General features: G+C 33.4%; 1 protein-coding gene across 1 annotated transcript in view; it reads left to right on the top strand.

The window, feature by feature from the left end:
- CDK14 (cyclin dependent kinase 14) overlaps positions 1-24,598 on the top strand; it is a 503,580-nt gene that overhangs the window by 225,325 nt on the left and 253,657 nt on the right. The window contains exon 7 of the mRNA XM_039878136.1: positions 21,381-21,443. Coding sequence (XP_039734070.1) covers positions 21,381-21,443 — 63 coding nt within the window. The remainder of the gene's footprint in view (positions 1-21,380; positions 21,444-24,598) is intronic.

Here is a 24,598-nt window from a genome sequence, read left to right as displayed (position 1 = left end):
TCTTGCCTTCCACCAAAACTCATAAAGCAGGGGATTTTCCCAACATATGGAAAATCCCTTCCCAAAATCCATAGGGAATACCTTCAGATTCAAGACACATTTCCTTCAGTTCCCTGCTCTTCCCGATCTCCTACCTCCCCCCAAAAAACACCTCATAAACATCCACTAGAATAAGTTCATTATGTAGTCCCATATAAATAATATCTAAAATGTGAAAAGAATTAAGGATGATGTATTCATAGAACCATTGTTTATAGTCTTTGAGAAATCATCAAGAATGAAGGTGAGCAGAAGTAATGCTGATTTTTAAAGGATGGTGGGACAAGAACCTCTGAATCTATAGACATATAAACTTACTATAGAATATAAGTGAAATTCAAAGATAGACTTTTAGATATTAAAGTCTAATAATCATTCCCTTGTTGTAATAAATGGTTATTTCTTGATTTCAGCAAAGCTTATGACAGGGACTCCCATGAGATGCTTATAAATAAAATAAAATTGAAATCCATTTGTTAGAAGATTATTATTCTTTCAATTTATTGCTGGTTGAACAACTTTCCCCAAAGCCTATTGATTAACGAATTGACATCAGGGTGGAGAAAAGTCTTATCAGGGTATGCTGGAGGGCATTGTCTGTGACCTTGTCCTATTTGATATTTTTATTAATAACTCAGATAGAGACTTGATGATGTGCTTGACCTATTCGTGTATATGTTGTAGCTTGGTGCCATAATTAACACTTGAAGTGATGGAATCAGGGGTCAAGAAAGAATCTGATGAAATGATGAGCTGAACCTACAAGGTGAATTGCTGTGGGGTTAAGTAAACAGTCTATTGGTTTAAAAAAAAAAAAAAAAGCCACAGCAACCTAATGCAGAAAACAGTGGAGACAAGTTAACTTAACAAATCATGTGAAAGGCTAGTAATTTCTTGACTCAGAGAACTGCAGCAAACTGGACAGTGCACTGAAGAGGGCCAATACAATGACAAAAGGTCTATGAACCTTGTACTGCATGAAACCAGTAAAAGTGCCAGGAAGACTTATTCAGGAAATCAAAGATATACTGCAGAGTAGACAAAAGGTAACATGTCTGTTCCAGACAATAAGATAACCGAGTGTGAGAGTTCTGGGGAGGCTAATTTTGGCTTAATCCTGGGAAGAATGTTTAAGTGTTTTGTGTTACTTGTAAATTAAATTTAGTGGTTTGAACTGTCAGGAGGACCTTATCACTGAAAGTATTCAGGTAGAGGATCCTTATCAGAAATACTGGAGGGAGGGGAGGGTTCCTAACCTGTACTCTGCAAGGATTGAAATGTGAAATTTAGATATGTTGTTTCATGCAGTCCCACCTGAAATCATGTAGTAGATAAAAGTTCCCTCCATTTTTCAGATGAGGAAATTCAGGCAAAGATGTCAAATACAGTTGACCCTTGTACCACGCAGGTTTGAAATGCGTAGTTCCACTTATATGCGAATTTTTTTTTTTTTTATAAATATGTGCAGTATTATAAATGTATTTTCTCTTCCTTATGATTTTCTTAATAACATTTTCTTTTCTTTAGCTTACTTTATCGTAAGAATGTAGTATAAAATACATATGACGTACAAAATATGTGTTAATCGACTTTATGTTATTGGCAAGGCTTCTGGTCAATAGGCTATTAGCAGTTAAGTTTTTGGGGAGCCAAAATTATATGCAGAATTTCAACTATGAAGGGGGTAGAACCCCTAAGCCCCTATTGTTTGAAGGTCAACTGTATGCCATGCACACACCCTTTCCAGTGGCTGCATCAGATCATTTCCTGTGTTGAATGTGAATGCAGGTAACTTCAAGTGTACATAGCAAAGGACTGCCCAAGTTTTTGCAACTGTTATGAAAACTCATCCCATTTGGCATACTTTCCGGAAGCAGAAGCACAACTGATTATGGTCACTCACTTAGTAATTCATTTGCTCATTGATTAATTAATTCATTTTTTTCCTTCCAACGTATATAGGCTGTCTTCTCTGTGCCAAGGGCTACCTTTAAACTCTAGGGATATAAATATATAACCCAACTTTTTAAAGAGATTGAAGTCCTATGGAAGACTTTGATCTTAGACTAGATAATCTTGTATGTGCCACTTGAGTTATAAATTGCTGTCACAGATTTTCACGTGTCACGGGATTAGAACATATTGGTGTTTTAGTGAAAACAATAGGAAAACTGGATTTGACTTGTGGACTTTTTTTTTTTATAAGAGAAGAATTTCAAGGATGTTTTATTTTCATATATGGAGAACTAGTTATACAGTGTAATATATGATTCTGTCTGCTGAAGGAATAGGTTGTCATTCAGAACCAAGTAGCAAATGTGAACAGATGTAAACATTGTGCATCACTGAATGTGCAGGCAGCGTAAGATAGAAAAATTCTGAAACATAAGGAGAAGCTAAAGAAATGAAAAGGAAACAGCTACCTTTCAACCAGTGCTCTGTTCTGACTTTTCATTTTCTCTAATTGGTAGGATAAAGTCAATTAACATTTTTTCTGTCCTTTTCCCTAGTGGCTTTTTCTCATCTAATAAGGAATCATAGTCTCTTTTAGTCATTTGCCACTGTTTGTTCACTATCATGTTGGATTCTGAGATTTTAGTTTATTTTTTTTCTCTTTACATCATATCTGTGTTCTCTGTGTTCTAGTTTTATTTCATATGGTTGCCGTCCTTATTCCGGAGTCCTAATCATAGTTCAGTATTTTAATTCGCATGATTTAAGATAGAAGCATGTCCAATCTCTAACAGTTGTTGTAGTAAATGCTGAATTAGCCACAAAAACATAGCTATGAGTACATCCCAGTATACATGACACTTTTTTATGAGAATACACTCTGCCTTTATGGCTTTTAAAGTTTTTAATGATTTTTCTTACTTTAATGTAGAATTTCAACATTTAAACTATAGGCAATTAATGGGAAAGCTGGGATAATATGTATTATTTGCAGAGAATAGACTGGAAAAAGACTACTGAAAGAAGGAAATCGTAGAGAACACGAGAACAGTAATGAAAAGAGAATTCCTTCAGAAAGGAAAGAACATATTTCACATGTTAATTTGTTGGGAATTTTTTCCCAATAGGAATTATTTCCCTATTTCTTAAGAAAACAATCTTGGAGAAACTGTACATGTTTTAGGGGGGAGGTGGAACAGGAGAGTGATGCGTTAAATGTGATAAGACTGACAATAATGATCAGAGAAACATTCCAGCTAAGGTTGCCGTTGGATGAAAGTACCCAAGATCAGGATGAAAATAATCAGTAATTCCAATGATGTTCACATTATGTTTGACTAGGCCATTAAATAATTGGAGAAAAAGTCATTAACAAATTTATCTCTAAGTCAGAAAGGATGCATTATTATTTGTTATACAAAATGGGGAATCTGCAACTTCACCAATTTTCAGAACCAGTAATTCGATAAATGCATATAATTATAATGACCATTTAGAATTTCATTTTATTATTATTATTTCTTGCATTTCAAGAATATTTAGTTGACTTTAGATAATGTTTTAGTTTAATATGCATTTTGCACTTTGGTAAAGGGATATTAAACCACTTCAGGTTTAACTCACTCATTTTTGTTGATGTGATTATTGATTTTATTCAAGTTGTTCATCATATATATATAGATTCAATTACTTTTATGGGTTGTTATGAAAAACAGCAGTTTTTACTTTCATCTTTCAACTCTTTTAGCTAATTGTTTCGGATTTCCTGTGACTAATAAGACTTTCTTTTACTGCCACTTCTTGATTATTCACTTATTGGTGTCATCCATTGATTGCTGTAGTGAAAAAAGGGAATTTAATGGACTCTTTTTTATTCTTCTACTTTTAAACAAGTGAACCCATCCTATCCTGCCATCCTCCTTGCCTCCCATTCTCTCAATATAGGTATATCATAATTTTGAATAAATCAGAAATTCAGTATTTACGTTATTATGTCAATATAAGTCTTGTTTGTAACTGGGGCATATAGTATACTATGCTTACTTTCTTCATTCAGTTCAACTTTTAGTTTCCCTAAAAAAAATAATAATTTTCCATTTTTAAAATTTATGGTAGTAATTCAAGCCCTCCCTAAGCCTCTGCCTAGTGCATCTCCTTTCACTGATTTCCTAGCATGCGCTTCCCCTCTCTCTTGATCTAGAGCACTTTTTTTCTCCACCTCTTGCTGTTTTGTTTTGGGTAGAGCACAATTTCTAATAGCTTCCTGGGAAAGAGTATGATTTTTTTTTGAGACATTTCATTTCTGAAAACATATTTTGTACTTATGCTTGATTGACATTTTGGCTAGTTATAGAATTCCTGGTTGTAAATAATTTTATTAGAATTTCTATGGCACTGCTCTGTTGTCTAGTTTCTACCATTTCTATTAAAATCCTTCTATTTCCAGTGTTCTGAAATTTCATGATGACGCAAAGTAGACCAAAGTGCAGCTTTATTTTCATTGGATTCAACTTTTCAATCTAGAAACTCAAGTCTTTCCATCCTTTTTTTTTTTTAATGTAGCAGTGTTATTGAGATACAATTCACCTTTTAAAGTATATAATTCAGTGAGTTTTAGTATACTCACAGAGTTTTGGAACCATCACTACTATCTAATTTTAGCAAGTTTCATCATCCTTAACAGAAGCCCCATACCCATCATCAATCACTTCAGATTCCCTACCCTTCCAACCCCTTGCAACCACTAATCTACTTTATGTCTCTGTATTGCCTGGATATTTCATATAAATGGAATCATTAATATGTGACTTTTCTGACAGGCTTCTTTCACTTAGCATAATGTTTTCGAAGTTCATCCATGTCGTAGCTTATATCAATACTTCATTCTTTTTCATGGCTGAATATTATTTCATGGTATGGATGTACTATGTTTTGTTTTTGCATTCATCAGTTAGTGTACATTTGGGTTGTTTTTACCCTTTGGCTGTTGTGAATAGTGCTGCTATGAACATTTGTGTACAGGCATTTGTTGGAGTACCTGTTTTCAATTCTTTTGAGTATATACCTAGGAGCAGAAGTGCTAAGTCATCTGATAATGCTATCTTTAAGTTTTTTAGGGACTGTCAATCTGTTTTTTTAAAGCGGAAGTACCATTTTGCAATTTAACTGGCAGCCTGTGACAGTTTGTTTTTCCACACCCTTGCCAATACTTGTTATTGTCTGTCTTTTTTATTACAGTGGGTGCTTAGTGGTTTCTCATTGTCATTCATTTTGCCTTTTCCTCATGACTAATGATGTTGAACATCTTTTAATGTGGATATATCCTTGTGTTCCAAGGAATTATCTTAAAATATTTTGTTATGATTTCCCCCTTCATTTTCTCTTTTCTCTTTGCATCTTTTATTATTTAACAGTTGGACCTCCTAGATTGCTCTTCTAATTTTCTTATGTTTTCTCTCCTATTTCCTAATTATATTTTCATTTAGCTCAATGTGAGGAACATTTTCTCAACTTTGTGTTTTCCCTATTCTACTGAAGTTTTTACATTGTAATATTATTAATTCTAAGATTTTTTTTCTCAGAATATTCCATTTCATCATATCCTTTTCTTGTTTCAAGGTTGCAATATCTTTTCTTACCTCATGAGTATATTAATAATAGTTTTTTTTTGAAGCTTTTCTAACAGTATTTTCTCTGTTTCAATCAAATTATTTCTTTCAGTTTGTTTAGTGTCTGTCTTTAATATTAGAGGCTTTGGTTTGATAGTGTTTCTTGGCTGTCAGATCATACTTAAAAGTGGTGCAGTAATGACTTGACTAGGAGTTCTAAGAGTGGCTGATTCACCATGAATTTTATCATAGAAACTGTCTAAGCCATGTTCTTGAGAAACCCTTGGTATTGGTATCCATCTTTCCTGCAGTGCTACAAGATTCCCTGTGAAGATTCTTCTAAACTTCTACATGGAGGATAGAGGCCTAGCTTCCAGTCTTTGGAAGCAGTGTCGGGGATAGAACCCTTCATTATCCTCCTGTTTCAGGATGGTATCCTTGTCCCTAACAGGTCTGGTTTCCTACTTCAGATACTCTCTGTTTTCCCCTCTCTTGGTTTTGGAGAGTCAGTTATCTGTGTAAGCATAGTGGGAAGGGATCTAAGGATCAAATAGCTACTGAGAAGAGTTTCAACCAGTTTTTCATATTTTAGATCTCTATATCTAGACCTTCTATTCAGTCCCACGTCCTGGCGCCACCAATCCATGAGCCTTTTTGGTTGTTCTACAAATAGGGCTGCTTCTAGGTTTTCCCCACTGCCAGTTTAATAATTCATTTGTTTATTTTATTGTGTTTTGTGATGCTAAACTTGCTAACATCTGTTTTGGAGCTTCTAAAGTTTGGTGAGTGGGATTCGAGAGAGTACACAGTAGGTGCTCGTGTGTTCGGTCGGCCATCTTTACCTTGGAATCTCACCCATTCTAAATATGAGCAAGAGTTTGAGCCTGTCATTGTGTAAACCACTGTGTAATTAGATAATTTTTTTTCACATTAATAGTTGTGAAGCATATAAATCTTTGCTATTTATCAATTGTCAAAATTTATCAAATGTGTCAAGGCCAGTGGAAGTGAAGATATTTGAATTAACTGTATTAGATTATGGTCTCATCAGTAAAATTGTAGGCACATGAGCAGTGTCTAAAGTGCAAGTGTGCCCTTATTAGGGTGTCCTATCTTGATGGAAAATATTTATGCTTGTTAATTGGTCAAATAGTTGTTGTTTTGTTTGTTTATTTTTATAATTTGTTATGATGATTATGGTATGTCGAATACACTGTATAAACACACCTCATACCTTAGTATTTTAAAGCCAATAAGAACATTTTTACAATGTAACTATGTATAAAGAAATAAACAATGGTGAAAGGTCCTGATTTTAAGACTTTATTAAGATTGTATAGATGGCTCATTTTGCAGGTTCATTGTGTTTTTGTGTGCTGTATATGATTAGAGACCTCTTTTTTAGGAAACATCAAGATGATTTCACTCATATGTGGGGTATAAAACTGAAAGCAACAAATGAACAAACAAGGCAAACAAACAAAAACTCATAGACACAACAGTATGGTGGTGGAAGTAGGGGGCAGGCAGAAAGGATAATAATATATGGTGGTGGAAGGAGACTTGATTTTGGATGGTGAACACAATGCAATATACAGATGATGTGTTATAGAATTGTACATTGAAATGTATATAATTTTATTAGCCTTTGTCACCCCAATGAATGTAATAAAATAAAAAATATAAAAACAAAATGAACTTTACTGCTCTATGTTGACATCCAACTTTAAGTGAGTCATTTGCTCCTTTCTCACTGGCAGATATAAGTCCAGTTATAAATCCTCAACAGATGCTCGTGCCTCATTTCCATTTCATAATTCAAAATTGAAAAACTAATTTGTCATGACAGCTATTTGCTAAGTAAGAATTTTCCATCTTCTGGGTTTTTCCTTTCTTCTTGAATATGTGACCTTTGTTTTAAAGCTATGGATCTGTTATTAGCTTTCAGCATCGTCAGCGAAATTTGGAAGGTAGAATTGTTTTCTCTTTTCTCCTTCTGTTTCTCTACCCTTTTCAGTTGGATAAGGAAATTAGCAAAAGGAAAGACAAAATGTTGAGTATCCTAGCTAGAATTTTGGGAAATATATTGAGGAAAGGTATCCAGAAACATGATAAAAAGGCAGAAATGCTGGAGGAAAGAGGTATGGGGAGAAAATGCTTGAGGAAAGGTCTGTTGGAAGAAAAGACAGGTTTAAAGTTTTTGGTTTTTTTTTTTGTAATCAGATTTCACCTGAGTAAAAAACCCAAGAACTGAGTGGTATTTTGTAAAGGGTAAAAGGGCAACGTGATCATTCTTGTCTGTCATCATGACATCTGTGTCAGATGAATGGGCAGCTAGGCTCCCCGAGGGCAGGGGCTGGTATCTCATTTGGTGTATCTCATAGTACAATTACAGTGAGAACTCTATAAAGCTTTGCCAAATGGATATAGCAAAGAATAGAAGCATCAGAAAGATTGTGTGTGTTCCATAGAATAGAAGCATCAGAAAGATTGTGTGTGTGTGAGACAAATGTAGAGTCACGTTTTATTTCCATAAAATAGAAGCATCAGAAAGATTGTGTGTGTGTGAGACAAATGTAGAGTCACGTTTTAAGATTTTCATTAAAACACCCTCATAGAAATTATTACAACCAGCTTCATATGTTGATTATGATAATTATATGCCAGACCTACTAATTTATTTTGAAGTAAATATTCCAGTATTTTCCCCTAAATTCTTCAGTATGATTCTCTGAAAAATTTGTTTATAATTGTTTCAGATTTGAGCACCAATAACTTTAAAATTTTGCTGAGACTTTCAAATGGTAGTTTTCATCCACAGCATCAGGAAAGCACACCTGAATTCATCCCAGGGAGACTTGGTAAAATTTTACTCTTCTCTTGAAATTTTTTTCAGTAACCTTTTTATGGCAAATTATACTAAGTGAAGAGCATGAAAAGATATTTTTAGCTCTGATTCACTGAATACATTAGTAGATTTTGGAATAAAAGCTTAAAGCATATCATGAGGAGCAATAATGTTGGTCTTTGCTTCTTGAAGTTTTGGGATTCATATTCAAAACATCAACTTTATCTGCCAAATATGTCAAGCTCCTGGGGAAGTTATTAAGTTGGCAAGTTTGCAAGTGTCTAAGGATTGAGAAAAAAATAAAACAGTTCTTTTTCCAAGGTATCTATAATTTCATACTAATAAATAGCAAGGAATTAAGCACATTTTCTTTGTCCGTGAATAGAGCAAAGCTAATAGCAAAAAAAAGACAAAAAAAAAAAAAAAAGAATGATGACTTTATCATGGCATTGTTTTGTGTTCCAGGTAAGTCAGTGATTTGACATTTGGTGACGGATCTTAAAAAGGATATTTTGGAATTTCTACTCCATTTTAACATTTGGCAATACTCAGAAAACAAGAATTCATGTGTTTTGGGTTCTTTCCTCTCAGTGATCTGAAGTATTTTTATTCATTAATGTTAAAATTGCTACTTGAAACAAAATGTTAACAATTCTTGTGGATTCTTAACATGTTTTACTGCTCCTCAATTGCTTGTGCTTCAGAGCATCATACTCAGAAGGTAAAAACTTGCATTTTAGAAAATAATGTTGTTGCGAGTCTTGTACCCATTGAGTTTGAGAAATATAAATTACTTTTGCCCATTTACTTACCATAGTGAAATAATCACAATATATTTTTAAAGCAGAGATCTTGCATAAACGTGCTTGTGCTTCAGATGTGCCATAAGAATATAGCAGTATAAATTGCATCTTTAATCATATATAACAAACAGACATTTCATGTAATTAACTGTTTTCCAAGACTTTCTCTGAAAACTTTGTCATTCTGTACTCTATGTAGTCTCACTAGCCAATAAGATTTAAATGAACTATACATTGATAATATAAATTTATTTTTCAAAGTATTGTTTTAATTGGAGCTTTTTTTTAAAATCCTATTTTAGAATCTATAGTCCACAATTCTTGCCCATAAATAATCAGGTATTCATAAGCATGTTTAAGAACTCCAAAGTATTTTGCATTGTTAAATCTTAATATTGCTTCTAAGGTATCCCTCTGTATTTTCTTGGGGTAAATAAACCTCCTAAAATCATTATTACTGGGGTCAAATGACATGAACAGTTATAGATGTTTCATTTTAAGTAAGAAGAGGAGAGCATTATTCACATTCGTTGTTCTTATTTCCCTCAGAGTCATCAGTAATCTCCCAGTGTGTAGTTTTTATTAATCTTTAAACATTTTACAATTTTTCACCCATCATAAAAGTTTGCAAATATGTTTTGATTTTCAGTTGGTATGCCAAAAATGATGGCTGACAAATTAACAAACTATAATTGTTTAATTTTTTGTTGTGATTATGTGTTCAGAATTACTGTTGTTTTTTTTTTTTTAATTATATGTACCTGAAGCTCATTATCGTATACTTCATAAAGTTTTCTGACCCACACCTGATCCATCCCTGGGTAAATGTTTCTCTTACCCCTTAGAATCAAGATTATGTAAAAAGCATGCTTCTGCTTTGTAGACAGCAAACATTATTCCAGGATGGCACCTTTGATTTCTCTATCTTCTCTCCTCTCTTCCACTGTAGTTCTCTGTTTCTAACTTTTTTTGTTAATGTTGCTTTTACCCTATGTGTTCAGGGTCTTCCATATTTCTAGCAGCACAGCTCCAGAAGGTGTTTTTGGAGTTAAATATTCCTGAGACCTATTCAAGTTCCTTTTTTTTCCCTCTTCCATTTCATGCTTTGACTCCAAAAAACTTTATGTGGGCCACTTTGGTAACCACTTTTTTTTCCCCCCAATTCTTGAAAATATTAGATGATCAGAGCATTCCATTCTTCATACCCATTGGTTTTTTATTTTTCCTTTAAAAAATCAGCCTGGCTTTAAAATAGCACGAACATCTCTTTAAAGTGGCTATTTGACTCCATTAAAATTTATTATATGGCTTAGGCTTGTGAATGGTTTGCCAGAGGGCACATAAACCATACTGGGTAGCTCTGTCCTTCACCGTTTCAAGAGATTACATTTTACACTTTCTTCTAATGCAAGAATGGAATGTGGTTCTGTAGAACTACATGTTCTATGTCTAGAGATTTCCCCAGATTTCTTGAAACTTTCCAAACCTGTACTTTGAATTTCTTTAATTTAGTGATAGAAAGTCATATATACCTCCTAGAAGTTTTGTAAAGCAAATAAATTATATAGGTATAGACATATGAATAAGGATATGTGTTCAGTTTAAGAATTGGCCCCTACAATATTGAAATACTTCAGACACTTGAACAACGTATTGCAGCATGAATGTCTGCATTCTTTTTATCAGAGAAGAATGGCTCACAACGGTCTTACTGCCTGTGTAGAACTATACAGTCTGTCTACTAATAATGTCATTGCCAGAGCCAAATGGTAAGTTTTTTGTATTAATGGGAAAGATCTTTCAGGTTTCTGGTTTGACATGATGGGAATGTGGTTGGGAATGTTTCCTGTCCAGTCAGCAGCCCTAGGCTGCCCATGCATTTTGGATTCAGAAATGACAGCTGAAACCAATTAGGCAGAATTATGGGATAGCTAAGTCATATGTAGGTTTATTATAACTAAGAAGGAGAATACATTATACTGTAAAAAGTGACTAATTTAATTAGAAATATAACACAGCACTGTGATTGCTATGGGAGGATTTTTATGTAGTATCAACAATTGTGTGTGTTAACTACCCTTGCCCACCCTGGGGAATATTTGTGAGGTTTACTTTTAGAATTTCAAACATTTCCTAAATGGCTTAAAACCAGGTAAAAAATTAAATAACCCAGAAACATGCTTTGTAATATATAAAATAAGTCTGTTCAGGAACAATGGAATATTTATGAATATTCCATTTGAGAACATATTTTTGGTCGATGATGGAATAGATTGGAAGGCCATATTGTCTCTATTGTCCTACTAACTCTTATGATGCTCGTCGAGGAACAATAATCTAGTCATAATTAGAATTTCTACTTCAGAGGGAAGAGAAAGCATTTTTGTACTTGCTCATGAATGTCTTTTTTGTCATTAAAGATAAGAGATTTCAATGCATTAACATAAAGCCTAAAGAACATTTGATAGAATACTTACAAAGTTTTGTTTTTTAAACACCATTTAAAAAATGGATCCCTTTGATATATAGTGGGTACAAACTTCCTCAATACAGTATCTTGAATGGCTGTGATTTTTTTTTAAAGGAAAAAGTTGATTAATGTTTCTTTTCATCATTTTGTCACTAATGAATGACGTTCATATGTGGGAACACACAACATTAAAATTTCATTAATTATAATTTGAGAATGAAATGGATGAGTACTATAAAGCTTAATGGAAAAAAAATGTAATTTCAAAGTCATTTTAGACCTGTGGACTTCATATAAGAGCAGTTTGAAACTAGCTGCTCAGTAATTTGATGTATTAATTCTTACAGCAGTGTAGGCTGATTAAAACAGAGATTATAGCTAAAGGAAAATGGTATTGATTGCTATAGAAGAAAGAACTCAGCTTCCATAAGTTTTCTTCAGTTGCCTCTAACAGCAGCCATTCTCCAGTGAATTACATGATGTTAATGAGCTACAGGTGAAATAAATTAAAAAAAAAAATACTAGCTCTAGCAAAGTTTGTGACTACCCTTCTAGTATGGTTTTATTTAGAATATGTGTGGTATATCCCAGACCTGAGACAATGGTAATGAAGGTGACATTAGCCGGTCATGTAGTAAGCATCTGCCACATCTGCTTCCTTGGTCACACTAACAATTACCATCGTTTTACCATTTTGGGACCATATACAGTACCACTGAAGAGTGGCAATAATTGCTCTTGTTCTTTAGAAATTTTCAAATTTTTTGATGTAATCTCTTACTAGTCAGAGTACTGCTTAAAGGTTTTGTTTGTTTGTTTTTTGTTTGTTTGTTTTTTTATAATGGGGTTACTTTCCTGGAGGAGATAAGAGTGTCTAGACTCAAACTGGGATGAAGACTGAGGAGCTTCTTAAACAATCAAAAGTCAGTCAGGGAAAGGAGGCCTCTATATTTTAATGCTTCCAATTTGTATGTGTGATCAACTAATTCTTAACATATCTTTTTAAAAAAATCATTTCTACTTATTTTTTTCCATTTTGTATATCAAGTTTTTATTAATTTCAAAATAAAAATATAACTGAACCTTGGTGTTTAAACATAAAATAAGCCTATCTCTTAAGGACAAAGAAATTCAGAATTAGTTTTATCTTCTGGACTCTTTCCGTATTCTTACTCTTGTGAAGCAGTTTTTTTTTTTAATGTTACAGAAATTATACCATGCTTGAATATACTGACTCTTCTCTTACTGTCAAAATGCAAAACTAAGTGAAACAGAAGTAAAGGATGTGAAGGCTATGTTAAATAAAACTTCCAAAGGAGGATTTCTGTTGGTTATCCCCAGAAAGACTTTAATTTTAGCTTAGGTACTAAAAATAGGGCTGTGCTCTTTTCAAAGTTGTTTTTTGGCAGGGCTTCTGAAGAACAGAAAAATTAGCTGACAAATATTCTGGACACCATGCTTCACATTATAGGAGAAACAAGTGCGTGTATTTGGGAAGGGGCTTTATGTGGATTGCTGCTCAGTGAAAGAAGTCCAGTCTGGAAGCCAGTGCTAATGCAAAAACATAATTTCTCTGAGGACCTTGATGTCTCTTGAATAGGAGATTTGATCAGTCGAAGGGCCAACAATTGGAAAACCTCACTTGATGGGTAATATATTGATTAAAAAGAAAAATGAGCATGTATTGAATGGCTAAGCCTGCTTCATAATTGACTTATACCTGTTTCTACCCTGGAATACATATGGGTAAATTTCCTGTCCAAGAGGTCGTCTTGAATTTGTGGTCTTCACAGAGCCTTTTTGCTAGTGGCTTTCAGTGGAGGGATGTTGTTTCTTTCTCTTGACCCAAAGTGAGTTTCAAAAAGAATAAGTGGAAAAAAATATGAAGAAATGAAGGTCATAGTCCATCTTGTCTCTCACCTTTTCGTTGACTGACCTCTCTTTCCCTGTCTTCTTTTAAAGGGTTATTCTCTACTCAGGCCTGTTTTGAAATTGTCGTTATATTCATAAGCTATCCTTGTAGTTTTCTTTCATGTTTTTTCCTTTAAGTCTCATGCCTGTGTGCTATTAGTCATGCAGTTCTCAGCTCTGCGTGTGATTGAAATTAACTGAGACTCTACTGTGTGAGAGTGCTTATGAGTAAAAAGCCTTCGATTTTCTGTGGTCTTTCTATGTCGGGCCTTTTTACAAAGAGAGATTTCTCTCCTGCCTTCTAAATTGTTCCAGCCACAGAATAATCAAATCAATATGGGGAAACCAGATAGTAAATGTGGTAAACTTCTTTACAGAGAACATTTATGTTCAGGGTGTTATGATTTCAGATAATGTTCCTCAAATTCCTTCCCCTAGAAACACTCCTGCACTTAGGTAAATAACCAAATAAATGCAACAGTGAGGAAGGAGGAACCTGATTTTGAGAGAAATGTATCCTAGTGTGGGGATTGAGCCTTGGAGCCCCTTTCTGCTCTAACTTTGTATTCTGCTTCATCTGTAATCCTAGCCACACCTTATGTCTTCATTTAAAACCACTTACTTCATGGAAGATTGACGAGGTGTTCTTAGATGTTCAGGTAGAATCCTGTCAGAGACAAGCACTGCTAAAGGCATAACCCTGAAGAGCAGCAGGAGTGATGGAGCGAATAAGAGGGCGGTGTGGGAAGATGAGGTGAGGCATAATGTAGTGAGGGAAAGAGGAAATGTTAGCCAAGAGCCACGACAGAGATTGGAGGTTGAAGAGCAATTGTGTTTGATCTGCAGTCACCAGGCATCTAGTCTAAAGCTGCTCCTTTTATTATTAGAACAAGAAATACCCAGAGATCAAGGCAGGTGGATCTGAGATGATCTGCATGTCATCGGAGAATAGTGACCCCTTGGTCATGTGCCTTTGGGGCCTTCTGTTTGTAACTTTTATAGCCAGGATGACTTTTAAAAAATGGAATGACAAAAGTACGTTCTAGCATTATTGTTGAGTTTTAGTTTTGTATTTATGGACCAGTGCAAATCATAAGGGGCACATAATCCAATGAATTGAACTAAGTAAGGAGAGAGGTTGAAAAGAAAGATGCAATGAAATTTGTAGCTTTGGCACATCTAATACAGTCCCAGATGTAGTGCTGTGTATTTAAAAAGAGAGAGGGAAAAAGAAAGGTTTTAATACGGGTAGAACAGAAGTTAGCTAGGGTACAAAAGGGGACCTTGTACTACTACTTCCTGCCTTTTCCTTCCATCTGAGATTCTCTAGATTCTTACCCCTAACTCAAAGCAACCTGAGGTTCATAAAAGTATTTGCTAGACACAGTCTCAGTAGTTGTGTGCAGAAAGCCGTGAGGTACGAATGAGGATACCTGGGCATGCAGACAGGAGGAATTCATATATAAGGATGAACTGCTACCCCTAGGAGCTCCAGGTTTCTGACTGTACTGATCATTCCATTTTAATTACAGTCCTCCCAAATATCCCTCCGTACTCTAAACATACTACAGAAAATCATCATCATCGTTGTCGTCGTCGTCACCATCATCATCTGTAGCATCTACCATGTGTTGGGCAATGTTCTGAAAACATTCTGGACATTTACTCATTAATTTTCATAGCATCCATATGAGCAGATGTAGTAAGATTATCCTCTCTACACAGATGAAGATACTGATATACAGAGGTTATCCAACATGCCCAAGGCTACGTAGTTAACGACGGCTGTGTGCGTACACATGTGACACATATACACTCACACGCGTTCATGCTATGCATCTAAGGAAATATGAATTTTAAAACTTAAAAGGTTTAAAAAGTCTTTATTAAATTTCCCATGATGTCATTTCTGAAGAAGCCTTCTTTCTGCAATTCATGACGCTCATGTCATTGAGGATACGGTGAGAAGGACGTGCCGCGCACCTTGAGGATCAGGAATTCTTTTTTCCCCAACTCATGATGTGTTTCTTTCTTTACAGTTCTTTTTTTCTTGTTTTAATTTTAAACAAAAAGCTTGACTACTTTATGCCTGGAAAAATTATAGTACTTTACATAAGTATGTAAAATCGACAGAATGTAAACTTTTGTTTTATTTATTTGTGCAAAATCAGCATTTAATAAATATATGTCAGATGTATAATACCACAAAATTTTTGCATCCAGTACCATTCCACTTCTTTAATTCGTTAATTTTGGAGAATCACATTAATAGTTTTTCTTATGTTGAACTATTTTTTTCATTACTAGGTTTCACCTTATTTGGTGCTGATGTATTAGTCTTTTAATATACAGATTATTGAATTCTAGTACCTGCTAGTATTAGAATTTAAACATCTATGATCATAAAGAGGTTGATTTAGTTTTCTCCACCTTGCCCTTGATTTTTGCCTGCTTTGACATTATAACCTTAAAAAAGCAGTGGGAAACATTTTATCTTTTTCTTTGTTCTAGAATAATTTATATCTGTTACTTGAAGCTTTGGAAGGATTTTCATGAAAACCCTTTAAACCTGTTTTTTGGATTGAAGGTGTAACTCTTCAATTCCTATCTCTTGTAGAATCAAGTTTAATCATTTATGTTTTTTAAAAAGAATGTTTTATCTAGTATCTAATTTATTAGTTTAAAGATGTTTATAATTCTGTTTAATTTATAATACTATATATGTTTATAGCACATTTTTAAATTTCCACATATTAACTTGTGCCATTTTTCTCATTCTTAATGTCGATTACATCTTGACAAACCCCTTACTTAAAAAAAAAATCAGACTTGCCAAATGTTGGTCTGTTTTATTGGGCTTTTCATAGAAGTGGATTTTCGTTTTATCAGTCTGTTTTCTGTTTTTTCTATTTAATTAATTTCTGCTATTAAATAAATTCATCCATAATATTTTCTGTGGTTCTCTTTGTTATTTGATATTCTCTAGGTTGAACTTATTGGTTGTTTTATTTATTTTCAGTCATTTGTATGTTAAAATTAATGTATTTAGGGTGTAAAATTTCCATGAAAATAAATTTTCTTCACATCTCCTTTTCTCATTCCTTCCCTTTGACTGTTTTTCTTGCTTTCTTATTTTATTCCTACTACGGTTGAACTTAAAACCCCATTGACTGGAAGAAACATTACTCTATGTGTAACTAAGACAGAATAAAGAATATGAATTCAAACTATGATTGAATGCTTTCTTATCATTTGGAATTTTTACAGGTTTTAATTCTGGCAGTTATAATAATATCTTAACCTAGAATTTTCAATAAATGGTTTCTAGATAACAATTACATCTCATCTTTCCATCTTTCTTTCTCAAGTGGTCCTTAAGTTCTTTGTTGATGACTCACGTCATCAGAGTAATAACTCTACAATTAGAGAAAAATAACAAGTTTGCTCAAACATAGACAATGACTTCTATATTCCAACTACTGCCTGGTTAACAGCAAATTAATGCTCTTATTCCAATATTAGAGATAAAAAAATTGTGTCTTAGAGATGATGAAATATAGTATCCCTTGATGTTAATTTTATTTCGTGATGGAGAGAGAATGTATATGACTTCTGCTTTCGTTTTTTATTAAATTTATTGAGGTGACATTGGTTAATAAAATTATATATTTCAAGTGTACAATTCAATAATATGTCATATGTATATTGCATTGTGTGTTCACTACCCAAAGTTAAATTTCCTTTCGTCACCATATATTTGACCCCCTTTACCCTTATCTACCTCCCTTAAGTCCTCTTTTCTTTTTTGTAATCACTAAACTGTTGTTCATGTCCATGAATCTGTTTGTTCGTTTGTCGCTTTCAGTTTTATATCCCGCATATGAGTGAAATCATATAGTTCTCAGCTTTTTTCATCTGACTTATTTTGCTTAGCATGATACTTTCGTGATCCATCCATGTTGTCGCAAATGGCAGTATTTCAACTTTTCTTAATGGCTGACTAGTATTCCATTGTGTATATGTACCACATCTTCTTTATCCAATCATCTATCAAAGAGTATTTCGGTCGTTTACATGTCCTGGGCACCGTGAATCATGCTGCTATGAATATAGGAGTACATATATTTTTATGGATAAATGTTTTCAAATATTTTGAGTAGATACCCAGAAGAGAGATTGCTAATATGGTAATTCTATTCTTAGTTTTTTGAGGAACCTCCATACTGTTTTCCATAGTAACTGTGCCAATTTACATTCTCACCAGCAATGTATGAGGATTTCTTTTTCCCCACAACCTCTCCAACACTTGTTATTACTTGTCCTGATGACAGTCATTCTGTCAGGTGTGAGGTGGTATCTCATTGTGGTTTCGATTTGCATTTCCCTAGTAGCCATTGAACAGAGCATCTTTTCATATATCTGTTGGCCACCTGTATGTTTTCTTGGGAGAAGTGTCTGTTCAGGTCCTCTGCCCAATTTTTATTAGATAGTTTTTATTGTCGTCGTTGAGTTGTATGATTTCTTTATATATTTTGGATATTAGCCCCTTATTGGAAGTGTTTGCAAACATCTTCTCCAAATTAGTTGGTTGCTTCTTTGTTTCTTTGATGATTTCTTTTGCTGTGCAGAAGCTTTTTAGTTTGATATAATCTGATTTATTTTTATTTTTACTTCCCTTGCCTTTGAAGTCAGATTCATAAAATTCTCTAAATCCAGGGTCCATGACTTTAGTACCTATGTTTTCTTCTATGCAGTTTATTGTTTCAGGTCTTATATTCAGATCTTCATTCCATTTTGAGTTAATATTGGTGCGTGGTGACAGATAGCAGTCTAGTTTCATTCTTTTGCATGTGGCTTTCTAATTTTCCTAGCACCGTTAATTGAAAAGGCTCTCTTTTCTCCCTTATATGTTTTTGACTCCTTTGTCGAAATTATTTGCCCATATATATGGAGGTTTATTTCTGGGCTTTCAATTCTGTTCCATTGGTCTGCGTATCAGTTTTTCTGCCAATATCATGCTGTTTTGATTATTGTTTCTTTGTAGTATAATTTGAAGTCAGGCATTGTGATACCTCCAGCCCTGTTCTTTTTGTCTTGGGATTGCTTTGGCAATTCAGGGTCTTTTGTGATTCTATAGAAATCTGATGATTTTCTGTTCCATTTTGTTAAAAAATGCCATTGAGATTTCTATGGGGATTGTATTAAATCTATATATTGCTTTGGGCAATATGGCCATTTTAACTATATCGATTCTTTCAATTCATGTTCGTGGAATATCTTTCTGAAAACTTTTGAAACTTTCTCTGTGTCTAATACACTCTCAATTTTGTGAGTATGCCATTGTGTTTAAAAAAGCATGTGTACCACAAGTTTATTGGGCACATAAAGTAAACATGCTATTTAATTGTGGTATTTATATCCTTTATAACCTTCCTTTTTCTTATTCTTTTGTGGGGAAGGCAATTCCATTTGTTGATTTTTTGAAATAAGTAAGCTAAATCCTTTAAGATTTTGTGAAGTTTTTAGTTTCTTATATTTTTATCAATTTTTGCTTTATATTGATATGCCATGCTATTAAGTGCACTAATTTTTAATACATTTTCCGTGAATTCTATTATTTCTGATATTTATGTTGATATTCTGATTTTTTATTGATATTTACTAGTATCACTAACATAAAATATAAATAATATAGGTATATAATAGAAAATATATATATTTTTTATGTTTTCTGTTATTTTTGGTTGTTTATTATTCCTAGTTGGTACCTTGGAAACAGTATGCATTTGATTTTCTTTGTTTTGTAAACTGAGTTTTTATATTTTTAATACAAATTTTAGCATGTCATGGATATATAATAATTGATACAATTGGATGTACTTTCTATTTACTGTATTTATTGTGCGTGAAGCAATGAACAAATTAGATACAATTCTTTCTCTTGTGGATTTTATTGTGTAATGGGCAGTAGCTTAAATAATACTTTATTTTTGTATATCATGTTATAAATAAAAGTAATTTCTCATGTACTATTCAAAAATTTTCTAAGAGGGAAGTGTTAGCCCTATTTAAAAGGACAAAACAATTAATAATATAGAGTTACAGAGTGGCAGTTTGAAGTACAGAATCCATTCCTCAGTTTGTTAAAAGCATGAGATAAAACTTTTATATAGTCATTCAGGAGGATCTCCACGAAGCCCATTATAATTATATTTTAGGATCATTTTCAATGAGCTATACCTATTAAAAACTATTTTCACCTGTATTAACTCATTTATTCTCTGTGTCTGACATTTTCCCTTGACCAGAGAGACAAGAACTTCCAAATCAGACATATAGTTTCTGTTTTCATGGAGTTTCACTTTAATTTGAAAGTTAAATACCTTGCATGTGGTCCAAAATAAAGGCAGTATTGTCTCGGAATATATCTAAGAGCATTTCCTCTGTCCCCTTTTCTTTCCCTTTGGCCTTCAATTGACCAACTCCTTTCATTCTCTACTCATGGCTTTCTTAAAAGTAACTTCTTCCAGAGGCCTTTCTGAAACCTTCAAACCACAATATGTTTTTCCTGCTATGCCTTCAAACATTATCCAGTACCGTTCTAATATAATATACTAAATACTGTGCTGTAATTGCTGGTATGTCTATTTTTTCCCATGTGTAACTGTTTCATTGAAGTCTGTGTCTTTAGGGACCAGTGTAGTGACTGGAACATAATATAAAGGCTCAAGAAATGCATGATGATTAATAAAGAATGCTAAATTCTGCTCTGTATCCTCATCAGTTACCACCTGACATGAAATAAAAACTCAGTAAAGGAATCTGAACTGTTGTTAGCATGGCTACAGTGAGGTTCTTGAATGTGTTGTAAAACTCATAATTCCTCAATAATTGATTCCTGATAATGGGACATGAATACTCATGTTCAGTGGCTTTTACAGAATGATTATATGTTTCAATGTTACAGGTCTTATATTATCTTCCAATAAGACAAGAAAAATTGGAGTAACAACTTTATATGTTTTTTCAAAATTCTATGTAGTTTATAATATAAACAGAAAAAACATTAAGAAGAAAATATGCAATATACATTATACAATCATGGGATATTGTTTTTGTTATATCTGGATATATTTTTGTCTTATAATTTTGAAAGCATTTCTATTAATTTATAAAGTGTATTTTGTCAAATATATTCAGGAGTTCTGGAAACCTGAAGATTGTTTTTTAATGAATACACCTAAGAGAAATTTAAATAAGTTCAATGATTAATTTTACTATAATGATCTATTCGTAGTATTTTCATCTCATACAAAATAATCATAACCTGAATTTGTACTTGAAAAATACAAGATAACTGAAATTGAAATTGTAATTGGATTGGTTAATTGTGTCTGTTAGTTTAGTTTTTTTAAGTTAAGGTATCTATTTTTAGGGTTTTTTTTTTTAATTAAAAGATATATATGTTCAATGAGGAGGAAATTAAGCACTTAACAAATAATAGACATCGATTCCTTCTAATACACAGGTATATTTAACATAAAACACATCCAAGTGGTAAAGATAATGATTCAATTGTGGTTAAAAATGGGGGCTGGAGGAGCATGCAACTGCATTAACTAAAAAATTCGCCCACTTGTCTTATATTTGCTTTGTTCAGAAGGTAATAGTGATTTTGAAGTAGAAAAATATTGATTCATCATGTGATAGCCAGAGGGATTTAATACATTTTCTCTTTTTTCTTCTAGCACACTGATTTATGTCAGTACATGGACAAGCACCCTGGGGGGCTACATCCTGACAATGTGAAGGTAGGAAAAGATCTTTTTAAGCCAACAGCTTCCTTCATGTGCATTTTTTGAGGCAAAGTCTAATGTCTCTACTATAACTTTTTCTTTTTTAAAATTTTTCTGTAAAGAGAAATAATATTGAAATAAACTATATATATTGTTTGTTTAGTGGTTGGAAACCATGTTTTAACATTAAATATTTACACCAAAGTATTATTGTTTAGATCTTATTTATTTATTTATTTTTCCCTGAAGAAACACTGCCAGTTTTGCATGAGATCTGGAATGCTGTTATAGCTCTATTTTCAGTAGAATCTCAAGTAGCTCTGTCTTGGAACTCCATCCTGAAGTATCAGTTGGTTTCAATATAAAATATTATAATCCCAAATAGTGTTATGGTGAGTTTACAGTGAATAATTTTCATTTGTATGTACAAACAGATAAAAAATAGTTCTATTTCCTACTGTTTTCTTACAGTTCATTTACTACAAATTTGATTACTAATGTCAAAAGAAGTTTTTATAAGATTTGACCTAACAGCTATCTTGGGAAATTGTCCCAAAATTTCAGGCTTAAAACAGGAGTCTCTTTTTTGGCATATGTTAGGGAGTCAGAAGATTTCAAAGTTATATCTGCGTGTTTAATGATGTGCTTTCATATTTTGTGATTCACATGACTACATTTCACGATCCTGAGAATCGATTGAGTACTATGGATGTATGAGAAGTAAAATTATTTGTCTCAATTTCTTCCCATTCATTATCAACACTACTCCTTGCAACATGGCATGTTTTTTCTTTTGAATTTATCCTTTGCCTGTGTAGGTCTATATGCTGATATGGAATTTTGTGGGTTTATTTTTTGCTTTATAAAAATAATGCATATTATTGTATGCCATTTTTAACTTAAAATATACCATGCATATTCTTTAAAACAATACATGACTGTATAGTCCAGTCTTTCTAATAACTGCATGTTAGTCTATAGTAGGAAAAATATTCAGCTGTTTTTTAATCATAGATCTTTGGGTTATTTTCAGAATGTTAGTGTTATGATATTTTAAAGTAAATATTAGCATTTTATTTTTTTTGATATCTAGTGATTGGGTTTTCTTTATTAAATAAGAGATGTGATTTCAGTTTTAATGAATTTGGCTAGAACATTTGCCTACAGGTTGTAAATTATAGGACTGTTTTTCTCTACTCTCACTAACATTGACTGTAGCCAGTCATTTTAATTTTTGCCATTCTGATGAGTAAAAATAGAATGTTTTTTATATTGGTATTTTCTTAACTGCTAGTGACATTTAACATCTTTTCATAAGTTTCTTGACCATTTGTAAATCTGCTTTTATAAGTTGTTTGTTCTTATATATTGTCCATTTTTCTATTGGGTTTTACTTTTTCTTAATAAGTTTCAAGTACTTACTAATACATGGCATTATAATGGGGGTTTTTATGATGGCCAGTTATATTGTACAATTTTAAAATGTAGAAACTTGTGTCTATTCTGAAAAATCTTATTTTTAAAATAAATTATAGAATTCATATGGTACTTATAGTCTTTGCTGATTTTTTATATAGCTTCTTTTTGTTATTTTTGTTCTATTGATAGATCTGTTTTAAATTTTTTGACTTCATATTTCTTCAAAATCTGTATCTATTGACATAGCTTTTTAGTAAGACAGGAAAAAATTTAACAGATGAAGAAACTTGTTTTATTAATCTTCCCATGTTTAAGTTCGACTCTAAACATTAATGTCATAATATGAATATAATTTTATTCTTTTTATTTTTTTATTTTATTTTTTTTTTTACATTAAAACATCACAGTCCTCTTCTTAGGGTCGATTGGCTTCAAAACCAACAATACAGTACATCCTTACTCCTGTTTCCCATTTTAACCCTGGGAGTTTGAAGAGAGCCCAGTTAGTGAGACCTTTGTCTCTGGGGAGCCTAGGAAACTAATAGCCTCAGTGAAAATCAACAGCTACTCTAACATTGACTTCCTGACTTTCAAATTCAGTGACAGCATAGAGATTATAGAGCTGAATGAATCTTTCAAAGAACCATGGCATCACTGGATTTTATTATTCTCGCTTGGTTTTCTCATCATCTCCCCTTATGGTCAAGTATTGGTGAGTCCTGCTTTTTCCATTACTTTTTATTTTTCCTTCATCTCCTATTGGTCATGGAGAGATTGATCTCAGGGTGGCTGTTTTTCAGTAACCAGGCTGCATTCTTTGAAATTGTATTTCATCAGCTCTTATTCAAGTTTCATATGCTTTTCTTTTACCCTGCGTTTGTTCATTATACTTCAGATACTTAGTGTTTGCTACCTGTTCCAATTCCAGATTGTACTGTGGCAGTAAATAAGATTTACTCCTGCAAGAGTTAGTTCCTCCTAATGGTGAACGAGATGTGCAATCAACATAAAAATGTCTCAGAAATTCGATGCGACATCCACAGCGAGTCTAGATGTTAGTCATCTAGAGCAGGAATTGTTTCTTGTTCTCACTCAGGAGTTATTTAAAGTGGTTACAGATTGATGCCCTACGACATTTTTTGCTTCTGAAAGAGCATGATGTGATTTACCTCTTTTTATGCTGTTTCAAGTCACCGAAAGGCACAAAATATGTTGATATATGGCTATGCCTTTCCCCATAGCTATTGAAATCTTGGCTGCCTGCGGATCAGCCAAAATCTACTGGACTGTCTCAGTTCTTGGAATGTTTAAGGGTATAAAAAAAACTGCAGCAGTCATCTAAGAGGGCTTCAAATTTGGCTCCATAGCAGTCACCTGCAAAACTTTAAAAAACAAAACAAAACTACATATATATACATACATATATATATATATAGTCTTCTCATCTCTCAGAATCAGAATCAAATTTTTTAAAAAATCACTCAAGTAGAAAAAGGTGTGCATTTTCTTGGACCCAAGGCTGAGAGCCCAGGGTGATTCCCAGGACACACAGCCTCTCCTCGCTGTCCCTGTGGCTCTGCAAGGCTTTATCCGTCTCCCCACCCCTACCTGGAGGACATGTATGTTTGCCTGTTGCTCTCTCACAGCCTTATGGCCTACCTGCCTCCACTGCTCTTCACTCTGCCAGCGAGGTGGTCGTGGTAGGGGTGTCCCAGAGTATGGCAGGGGCTGGGCAGGTGGGAGGGGGTAGG

The sequence above is a fragment of the Pteropus medius genome, unplaced genomic scaffold (genome assembly GCF_902729225.1).
Source record: "Pteropus medius unplaced genomic scaffold, Ma_sr-lr_union100, whole genome shotgun sequence".
Classification (NCBI taxonomy): Eukaryota; Metazoa; Chordata; class Mammalia; order Chiroptera; family Pteropodidae; genus Pteropus; species Pteropus medius.
The sequence above is the reverse complement of the archived record's forward strand: the minus strand, read 5'-3'. Positions and strand labels throughout refer to the sequence as shown.